Below are 10,864 nucleotides of genomic sequence, written 5' to 3' on the forward strand. Positions count from 1 at the left end.
GCGTGATGTTGGGTGGGGGCCGGATCGCACGAGGGCTGGGGGCATGATGTTGGCTGGGGGGCCGGATCGCACGAGGGCTGGGGGCGTGATGTTGGCTGGGGGGCCGGATCGCACGAGGGCTGGGGGCGTGATGTTGGGTGGGGGCCGGATCGCACGAGGGCTGGGGGCGTGATGTTGGGTGGGGGCCGGATCGCACGAGGTGGTGGTGGTGCAGCCAGCGGGGGCTGGGAGTTTAGAAAAGTCATTCTGGCCTCAGAACAGAAGATGATGTGTGAGGACCAGGCAGAATGCAGGGAAGCTCCTTAGGAGGGAAGTGGTGGTGTTTTGGATGGAAGTGAGGGATGGGGAAATGGTGATGGATTTGAGTGCCCTTCAGGAAATCACACTGATAGGACTTTGAGACGGAGCCACTGTGGAGGTGAGGCACAGGGAGGATTAGGGAGGAGGGATGAGTTAGGAATTTTAATGATGTTTTTAATATGTGCTCATTAGGTGGCTATGTAATGCTTGTTGGGACCACTGAGACCAGTACACTCATGGACTAGTTTTCTTGGTGTGTGTGTGTGTGTGTGTGATGGGAGTGCAGTTGGGGTAGCTCATGGACTACTTTTCCTGCTGTGTGTGTGTGTGTGTGTGTGTGTGTGTGCGTGCGTGTGTGTGTGAGTGATGGGAGTGCAGTTGGGGTAGTTCATGGACTAGTTTTCCTGGGGAGTGTGTGTGTGTGTGCGTGTGTGTGCGTGTGTGTGTGAGTGATGGGAGTGCAGTTGGGGTAGCTCATGGACTAGTTTTCTTGGGGGGTAGGGGTGTGTGTGTGAGTGAGTGTGACAGGAGTGCGGTTGGGGTAGCAGCTGTGTTCTGCAATTTTTTACATCTAAAAATAAAGGCAGAATTTGGGATCCATGTGCGTTTGTAACAGACCTTCGCCCCACGTGCTGTGTGGCAGTTGGGAATTACAGTGAAATATCCCCATGGGCTTTTTCCTTCTTTCACAATGTAATCTTTGAGGATGATACCAGTTTCCTAATATTCCAAATTCGACAAAAAAAAATGCTACCTAACATTGTTAAAATTTGATTTTAGTAAAATTCAAAACAGTTTCCTTGGCCAGTTGCCATTTTGAAAATCAATCCCACATTTTAGATTTGATGGCAGCCTCACGCATCTGAGAGTATTTAAAAACTCTGAACAGAGTTGATAGACGAATGGTTTTCAGGGAACTGTCATTTCTGAGTTCTCATTGCAACATTATATAAGAGGGAATGCTTGAGCAACCTAAATGCCCAACTGCAGGAGGCTTAAAGCTGTGGTCCAAACATACGATGAACGATGAACACGAGGGGTGCAGGGAAGCTCAAAATTTAAGGTAGCACTCACTCTCAGGTACCCAGTTTGCATTTGCACAGCCCTGAGAGCCAGTGCCTCCTTAAATCGTGTGCCTGGGCACGTCACTAGTCTTGTGCCAATCTAAGCCCCGGGAGATTCTATACAGTCATTTGTGATTGTCCCATTAAACAGCATTTAGCGACAAAGGGCAATGGTCACACCATATCTAAAATAGAATCCCAGCTGTGCTTCCCTAGAAGCACCTAGAAGACGAGTGTGGAAAGACATATACCAAAATGCGTATTTATTTTGCATGAGTATTTTCTCTGTGTTGTTCTATTACTAAGTCATGGACAACTCTTTGTGACCCATTGACTGCAGCACGCCCGGTTCCCCTGTCCTTCACTATCTCTCGGAGTTTGCTCAAACTCACGTCCATCAAGTTGGTGATGCCATCCAACCATCTCATCCTCTGTCATCCCCTTCTCTTCCCACCTTCAATCTTTCCCAGCATCAGGGTCTTTTCCAATGAGTCAGTTCTTTGCATCAGGTGGCCAAAATATTGGAGCTTCAGCTTCAGCATCAGACCTCCCAATGAACATTCAGGACTGATTTCCTTTAGGATGGACTGGTTTGATCTCCTTGCTGTCCAAGCGACTCTCAAGCGTCTTCTATAATTCATATATTTTTATATTGTCCATTTTTTCCTACAGTTTATGATGAGCCCTTATTACTTTCATAACAAGACATTGCAAGTATCATCGTGTACCAATGCCCTTTGATCTGGGCATCAGGAGAGTTAAGTTGCCTCTAAGAGTGGGCAGAGCTTGAATCTGGGGGTGAGGGTGGGTCTTATGAGCTTTCTCTGGGAAACTGGGGGTCTCTGAGATGCAGACACCATTCCTTGTATTCCTTGTTCCTTTGAGAAGGTGGGATGGACCCGCCTGTCTTAATAGACACAGTCTGAGATCTGGGAGCATCTGGAGGCAGCTGACAGAGAGGAGGTGGGTCTGGCCGCGTCCCTGCGGTTCCACCGATGGCTTTGGAGCTGTAGGTCATGAGCAAGTGGCTTAATCCCACTAAGCCTCAGCCCTCTCACCCCAAAAGAGACGGCCCTGCCTTTCCCTCTGGATGCTGCTGTGCGGGTGCAATCAGCTCTGACACCCGCCTGCCTGTGGAGCAGACCCTCGTGGTCAGAAGCACCCCCTTCTTCCTGGAACCTTGTCGACTGCCTGGGAAATTACAAGACGTGGGACACACTCGCTCTCGGCTGCAGCAAGTGGAGCCTCTTCTGCTTTGGAAGCTCGCTGACTTCGAGCTTCTGGGTTGCCGCGTCTGGCAGGCGGGCGTCTGCTATGGCTGGGAGGCCACCCTGCTTGACTAGTGCCCCTGAGATGACCTTATCTTTGGAGAAGCCTGAAAAGAGGCCTCAAGACCCTGGTCTTCCTCTACTGGGGGACCACAGGGTGTTTGGGACCTCAGGGGTGGGTCGTGCCTTCCCAAGACATCAAGCTCTGTTTGCAAGACCCAATCACTCAGTTTTTGAAGAAGCAAGTAAATTGCTATATGTTCTTATCAAACCTCCAGAGAACTGGCAAGACTCCCCCGGAATGCACATGCTCTGGGCACCTGCTGCCACCTTCTGGGGAGGGGGAGGGTGGAGAGGGGAGGGGAGGCTGTCTTTCGAGGTTAGGTGGTGTGGTCCTCCCAGCCCTCCACGTCAGGGGCTTTTCAGCTGCCCACAGAGACGAGGGGGTGAGTGCCTGGGTTTCACCACGCGCGAGCGTTTCGGGTTGCTTTTCGCGTGTTGAGTCTTTCACAGTCTTTCTTCGCTCCTCCATTCAGTTCTGTCGTATCACCTCTGTGTTTTGAGTTGCATCATCCTCTGATGACAAGAAGTCTTGTTTCGTGGGCACCTCCTGTGTGCTGGGCTTCGGGGCCCTACAGAGGTCGTCTTATTTAGCCTTCAAAGAGCCCTGGGAAGTGGGAGGTGATGTCCCTGTTTCACAGGAGCAAACGGAGGCTCAGCGAGGTGGGGTCGCCGCTCTGAGGTCACACAGCTGCTCGTAAGAAGCAGGGCCTGGATGGAGAGCTGTGTGTATCTGACCAAACATGAAATCCCTGCTCCCACCCTCTCTGGGAGGGGGAGCTCACGCGGGTGAGGTGGGCTCCGTCTGCGCACGTGGCGTCAGCTAGTCCAGCTTAACCAGGGGTTGCTCCGAGACCTGGAGAGTTCCTGCTGAAAGCAGCAGGTTCCTCTCTCAAGAAGCAGCGTTATTTGTTTTGGTTGCTGTTGCCCGTTTCTCTGCTTCCCTCCCTCCGCCTGCCTCCCCCGCTTCTTGTTCAGCAGGAAGAACATTCTGGATCTTATCATTTAGCACTGGCTTGTGTCTCCTTTGAGAACCCAGTCTGCTCTTTCTGACCCATAGCCGTAGATGATAAAGCAGCTGTGAACCCACCAGATGGCAAGGACACAGACAGCACCCTGTGGAAATGGACTTAGAGCCTGGAGGTCCAGAGCACCCTGCCCTGCCCTACACTAACAGTGCCCACTGAGGTGCACTGCCAGAACCTCGCCAGTCTCAGTGCCCTCATGTATAGAATGGGCCCATCCTGCCTAGAATTGTTGCCATACGTGTGAAACGTGGAGTCTGGTCCTTGGCCTTGCGGGCAGCGTATACTTAGTCACCGCACTGTTGTTGATGGTGGCCATTGACTCTTAGTGATCACGCTGAGCAAAACAAGCACACTTCCTTCTAACAAGGACTTCCTGTTCAAGTGGGAAAGAGAGAGGCTGAGCAAATTCACAACTAGCAAGACAACGTCAGGTGGTAACGAAGGGACTATTCCAGGGTGTGTTAGTGAATCTTTAAGATCCCCTTTTCTGGAAAAAAGAGACCCGGCTTTTAGCATTTGCTGATCTCTGTGGATGTCCTCACCATGGTTGGTTTCAGGCTATCAAAATGATGTCTGGTGGCTCTTCAAAATTCCTGGAAGTTTAACCAACTGACTCTTGCTAGTCTGAAAGAGCTGGCTCCAGCACTGGGCATATGTAAACAGTGGTGGTTTGGGAGAGACCTGAAGATCTGAGAGCTAAAAGTACCAGTGAAAGAAGAGTATGTGAGCAGAGAAGATGGCCATGCAAAGGCCCTGAGGTTGGAGAGAGCTTGGTGTGCGCAGGGAACACGAGCTTGGCTGGTGTCGGCAGGAGCGTAATGGGGGGCAGACAGAAGACAGAGGCTGGGCTGTTGGCAGCCTTACAGACAGACCATGGCATCAAGTTTGAATTTTATTCTCCGGTCACAGGAAGTCTTTAGAGGGTTGTAAGCTGGAGGGGGCGGTGGATGTCTGGGTCCGATTTGCATCTTTTTAGGGCTCTGTGGGCGGTTCTGTTACACACCGGCAGGAGGTCATCGAGAGAGCAGCAGCAGTCACTGGGCAGGGGGAGGCGGTGGTGACCTGATTAACATGCCGCTGGGGAGGAGGGGAACCAGAGGTGGCTCGACTCAGCCGTGGGGCTGTGACAGATTCCGTCTCCCGCTGTTCTCTGGCTATTTACCCTGAATGCACGCAGCCTGTGATTTCTGCTCTTAGGTCATGGGGAGGCGGACGGAGCCTCAGACCATTAGGGTCACTATCTATGCCAACTACTTTCCTCCTTGATTCTGACTGGTTCTGTAATTACCACCTCCTGAGAAATCCAGAACAGCAGGTGAGGAGAGATGTTTATCTTGGGTCCAAATGATCAACAACAGCAGAATCTCTTCTGGACACTGCCCTTCTGTGATTTTTGTCTGCATCAGTACCTTGTTCTGCAATTTGCGTGGGTGGGGGTGGAAAGATAAGACTGACGGCATTTCCACCTTTGCCCAAGGGTGCTTCTCGGGTGTATATCGGACACGTATGTAAATGTTGTGGGTGTCAGCTTGTCAGCTCATGAAGAAGGTTGCCATCTGGCCCTGCTCCACCCTGAGCTTGCCTCTTGGTCTAGAGCTTAGAGGGGCACGAGAGATGCTATCTTTCTGGACTGGCATCGTCCGGTAGAACCTTCTCGAGGATGAAAACGTCCTGTTATCTTGCCGTCCATCGTGGTAGCTGCACTTGTGGCTCCTGGGTGCTTGTCATGTGTGGCTCGTGTGAGAAACTGACTTCTCAGTTCACTTTTTATGTGATCTGCTGTCTTGAAGAGCAGAATTCTAGACCACGTGTGATCACCTATTGCCCTGGAGCCCTGGGTTTATGGTTGACTGGACAGCCCACTGAGCCCTTGTACAGCTCTGTGGAGTTGTGAGTGAGCTGTCACTTGTCACAACCCCGCTTCCTCCCAGTTGCAGAGAACGGGGCAAAGTCGCAGAAAGAGTACGGGATTTTCCCCGCGCCTCTCAGCTGCGGAGTGGCCAGATAGGAACCTTGCTTCTAACTCTTAGCTCAGCATCCTTTTCTCTTTTCTGATGTATAATTTTCAAAAACCAGTGTTAAATTTCACAGGTTTCCAGGCAGCTCTTCTGCCTGTAACTTTGTGGATCAAGTTAAAGTCCTCTTGGCCTTGACCTCAACCTTGATCTTCTCCTCCATCCCTGGAAGTGATCATGGTATGGTCCTTTTGGAGCACATCTGTCCACACCTTTTGCTCTTGTATTTACATGAGTATAAATGAATGGATCAAAAGCATGCAGCATTAAAAATAATAAGTGGTATCCTGCTATGCATATAAAAAAAATTTTTTTTTTACAAGTTGCTTTTCTCTTTCAGTTGTATGTCTTCAATCTTCCTGGGCAAGGTCATAGATTCCTACCATACTGTTTTTTTAAACTGTTGCAGTCTTTCATTGCCAGGACATGTTATATTACTCAGAAGCCTAACTGATGAAACGAGGTTCATCTACTCTGTTCATGTTAGTAACCATTTTCGTGCTTACCTCTTGTATGCAGATTTCATCTAGGGTACATCCTGAGAAGTGGATTTATTAGGTCATAGGGAATATGTATTTTTAATTTTAATAGCTGCTACTTGAAAAATAGTTAAACTATTTACGTTCTTATCAGCTTCAGGAGAGTGTGTTCTCACGGCCTCCAGAATACCTGATATTATCAAATATCTACGCGGGTGCTTCTCTAGTGGGTGAAACATGATACTGCATAGTTGTTTAATTTGTATTTTCCTGTTTACAAGGCAGGTTGAACGTCTTTTCTATGCTGATGGTCGTTCGTTTTTCTGTGAGTCACCTGTTCAAACCTGTTGTCTGTTTCGCTGTTGGGTTGTTTTTATTGACTGATTTAGCAAATTGCCTTAGAATGCCTGCCACGTGCCAAGCATTGTTCCAGGTGCTAGGGATTCCGTGGCAACTTCAATCGACAGACATCCCTGCCTGCGAGGTGATAGTCCAGTTGTAGGAGAAAGACCTAAGCAAAAGGAACTGAGAAAATAGATAGGATGTTTTATGGGATGAAAAGAAGGGGAAGAAATTAGGGAGAGCCACTGGGGGTAGGACTCGATTTTAAATAGGATGGCCAGGAATCTGGTCCTTTACTTACTCATTTGTAGTCATTCTTTTGTTTAAAATATTCATTTATTTGTTTATGGCTCTGTTGGGTCTCCACTGCTTCTCACGGCGGGCGGGGGCTGCCCTGGAGCTGTGGCGCGTGGGGCTCCTCCCCGTGGGGGCTCCTCCCTGTGGGGCTCCTCACTGTGGCAGCCTCTCTTGTTCCAGAGCCCGTGGGCTCAGTTACTCCATGGCACACAGGATCGTCCAGGACCAGGAACTGAACTGGTTTCCCCTGCATTGCAGACTCAACTGCTGGACCTCTGGTGAGAAGGTCACCAGAGGTGAACTACCCCACCCCCTTTCTTTCCCCCAGGAATAAGAACACTGAGCATCTGTGGTAGGTGTTAGGGATAAAACAAGGAACATAAACCTGGTCCCTGTGTTTTGGAACTTAGAACTGTTTTTTGTTTGTTTGTTTGGTGCTAAGCTTTCCTGGAGGGGTGTTCTCTAGCGTCCCAAGGTGGCTATGGAAACTCACGGATGGCTATGATTGTGCCTTTTGGCGTGTTTGTAAAACTTAACTTCTATGTGAGCTAATGGTGTTTTGCAAGTGTCCAGTACCCACTTCTTAAAACTTAAAAAGTTTGCAGTTTAATCTTCTACATTCCTCTGTGGAACCACTGCTGTCCCTGAGCTGAATTAATCTAGGGGGAATATTTGTTGCCATCTAAGAGTTAATACAGTGTTTAATGATTTCATTTATTTACTTGTTTTAGGCTTTCTTCTTTCTTCTCCCGTCCCCCACTCCTCACTAGATTCTAAGTTCCAAAATGCAGGGACCAGGTCTCTATTCCTTGTTTTATCCCTAACACCTACCATAGATGCTCAGTGTTCTTATTACTGGGAGAAAAGGGGGGTGGTTCACCTCTGGTGACCTTCTCACCAGAGAAGTCCCCTCTGTAGGCATACTTTACATATTAATCCTTTGCCTATTATACGTTACACATATTTTCTTCCAGTCTTTAATTCTCTTTTAACCTCGATGACAGTACTTTTGCCTTGCTCTTTTTAAAATTATGAAATTTGACTTGTTAATTGAAATATAGTCATATAAAAGTTGAAAGTTCCTTCTTCTGATCTTTCCAGGCAACCACTGTCAAGAGCTCTGGTTTATCTTTTCCAATTATTTTCTGTTCTCACTACCATCTCCGTGACCCCAGTCACCAGTGAAGCATAGTTTCTGGCTGTTTCTCCATAAATGCAGCTCTGATCTATCAGATTCTTTCTCAAGCTGCTTAATATTCATTTTTAGAGAGGATCCCTGTAATTGATCCAAGCATTCCCCTCTGACTGGCGTTCGGGTGGTGTCCAGTTCTCCATCACTCTAGACTCAGCAGCAGTCCTGTGTCCTCTCTGCCACTCCGGTGTGTCTCTGGTCTTTTCTGTCTGTAGGGACTCCAGCCACCATTGCTGTTGTTCAGTCGCTCAGTTGTGGCTGACTCTTTGGACCTCGTGGACTGTAGCCCACCAGGTTCCTCTGTCCAGGGGATTGTCCAGGCAAGAGTACTAGAGTGGCTTGGCATTCCCTTCTCTGGGGGGTCGTCCCAGCCCAGGGATGGAACCCGCATCTCCTGCACTGGCAGGCGGATTCTTTACCCCCGTGTGTTAATGGTGCTGTAACAGTTGGTTTTGTTTTCTCACCGTCAGCTCCACGGCTACATGGAAAACAAGCCCCTGGGGCTTCAGATCTTCATTGGGACGGCCGACGAGCGGATCCTTAAGCCCCATGCGTTCTACCAGGTACATCGAATTACAGGGAAAACCGTCACCACCACCAGCTACGAGAAGATCGTGGGCAACACCAAAGTCTTGGAGATTCCGCTGGAGCCGAAAAACAACATGAGGGCAACGTAAGGCCGGGGGCGAGGGCGCCAGGTCCTCACAGGGAGGGGGAGGGCTGCGCGGCCGAGGTGTGGGCTTGACTCTGTGGAATCGATGGGAGCAGCTTGATGGGGTCTCCAGTCTGTGATGGACCCACAGAAATTGCTGTTTTAAAAGTTTGCACCTGAAAAGCTCTAGACCCTGATATTTTTCAGGTGTGTTGAGAGGAAGGCTGCTTACCCACCTTTAGATGGTGTTGTTCGGAATGAGGCTAAACTTATTTTTATGAAAAGTATTTATTTGACTTAAAAATCATTAAGTAATAATGCAGGTAGGTCTAACCTCACGGGGCTAATGTGCATGTTGCTAAAATGTGGGAAACATTGCACCCATGTGTTGGAGTGTAAACAACTTTATTCGAGACTAATCTCAAACTTGAGAACTGCAAGCAGCCTACGAAGAACTCCCAACTGTTAACCTTTTCCACGTTTGCTTTATGACTCTCTCTCCCCATCCCTCCGTTTTTTCCGGAGCCAGCTGAGAGTTAGTTGCAAACGTTATGCCTTTTTTACAGCAAGGTGCATGCGTCAGATTCAAGGTGTTTGCTGGCGATACACTGTTCTTACTATCACATAGTCCATAACCAATTTCCCCCAGTTGCGTGTTTGAGTTTTTTCAGATACTTTTGAGAGGAGAACAGCTGGCATGCAGAATCTCCCTAGAGAAGTAACTTCCCCTGGGGAGTTTCCCTAATTGCTTTGTGTTAAGACCCCCCACTGTGGTCTTAATTCCTGGCTGAACAACTTACCCGTATATTGCGGTCGCCCACTGTGGGTGACCTCCAGCTCCCTGAGATGGTCGGTGGTCAGTGGGTTCTCTCCTCTCCGGCAGCATCGACTGCGCCGGGATCCTGAAGCTGAGGAACGCGGACATTGAGCTGCGGAAAGGCGAGACGGACATCGGGCGGAAGAACACGCGCGTGAGGCTGGTGTTCCGAGTGCACATCCCCGAGGCCAGCGGAAGGATCGTCTCCTTGCAGACGGCGTCCAACCCCATCGAGTGCTGTAAGTTGGGTTCTGGGCAGGGCGGGTCTGTGGCAAGTGCAGTGGACACGACCTTCCGCCCCGGGCCTTGGCGCCTGGGCAAGGTGCCCTGCAAGACTGTGCAGGGCCCACGGGGATGAACGGCGGCCCAAGTTGACCAAAGGGGCCAGAGGCCGAGCACATTTCAGGGTTTCTCTATGCTTTACTTGTGGAGGGTTTCATGTGAAAAATAATATGGCTGAGAAGTGGCCCACAGCTTGGTTGAGGAGATTTGAAGTGTATAACATGTTGGGCTGGTCTCAAAAAGGGCAGATGCAGTTGGAGTGAGTTGGCTGTACTGAGGGTCCTCTTGCTGGTCCTCTTCTCTTCTTTCAGTAGAGTAATAGCATCATCACGGTGGCTCTCGCTTACAGAATGGTGACTCCGCCGGCTACTAGGCTGAGTGTTCAGTGTGCACTCTTCCTGTCCTCGTGCCCTTTTAGAGAAGAAGGATGGAGATGAGGGGCTGGGTGACTTGTCCCAGCAGAGTGGGCTTTGAGCAGGAGCTTTGGTATACAGGAGCCAGGCATCCCCATCACCCTCAGTCCATCCGGATGTTTCCTGAGAATCTGCTCACTGTCTTGTGCTGTACTGAGGGCCTGCAGATGAGTGTGATGTTTTCTCTGTCCTTGATGAGCCTGTGGTCTGGTAGAGATAAAGATACCCAGACAAAGATGCAGGAGACTTTCAGAATCCTCTATGGGGACGGGGGCCAAGATCTGCCGTTTGACAAGGCTCTGAGCAGAGACCTGGCCCAGCTCCCCCAGGCTTCAAAAAATGAAACTGTTCTGAGCTCATTCTTAGGTACTTTGGGCAAGTTTGTTGTTGGATTTTGTAGTTAGACTTGACAAAACTCACTGTCAGCTCAGCTTCTGAGCATTTAGAAGTCATTTTAAAAAGCATAAAGAGGGAAAGATGTAAACATTGTTACAGAAACAAAAGCTGTTTATATAACTTTTGAAGTCTTGTTCTTCTGAGAATTTGTTTTTTATGTTAGAATAGTGTTCCATATTCAGTTACGTTTCAGGGTTTTCTCCCCCTTTTTTACTGGACATTTTACCATAATTAGGTGTCACAAAATCAGCTCCCTACA

The 10,864-nt window shown here is 49.2% G+C and overlaps 1 protein-coding gene across 12 annotated transcripts in view; it reads left to right on the forward strand.

Moving 5' to 3' along the window:
* NFATC2 (nuclear factor of activated T cells 2) overlaps positions 1–10,864 on the forward strand; it is a 160,301-nt gene that overhangs the window by 74,137 nt on the left and 75,300 nt on the right. For 11 of the 12 annotated variants that reach the window (XM_086331337.1, XM_086331339.1, XM_086331345.1 and 8 more), the window contains exons 4-5: positions 8,516–8,718; positions 9,581–9,753. In XM_086331337.1, coding sequence (XP_086187463.1) covers positions 8,516–8,718; positions 9,581–9,753 — 376 coding nt within the window. Of the gene's footprint in view, positions 1–5,457; positions 6,808–8,515; positions 8,719–9,580; positions 9,754–10,864 lie in introns of those variants that run through there. The other variant, XM_086331347.1, reaches the window with a different exon arrangement.

The sequence above is a fragment of the Bos grunniens genome, chromosome 13 (assembly GCF_055505025.1).
Source record: "Bos grunniens cultivar Pamir isolate PY7600 chromosome 13, Bosgru_T2T1.0, whole genome shotgun sequence".
Lineage (NCBI taxonomy): Eukaryota > Metazoa > Chordata > Mammalia > Artiodactyla > Bovidae > Bos > Bos grunniens.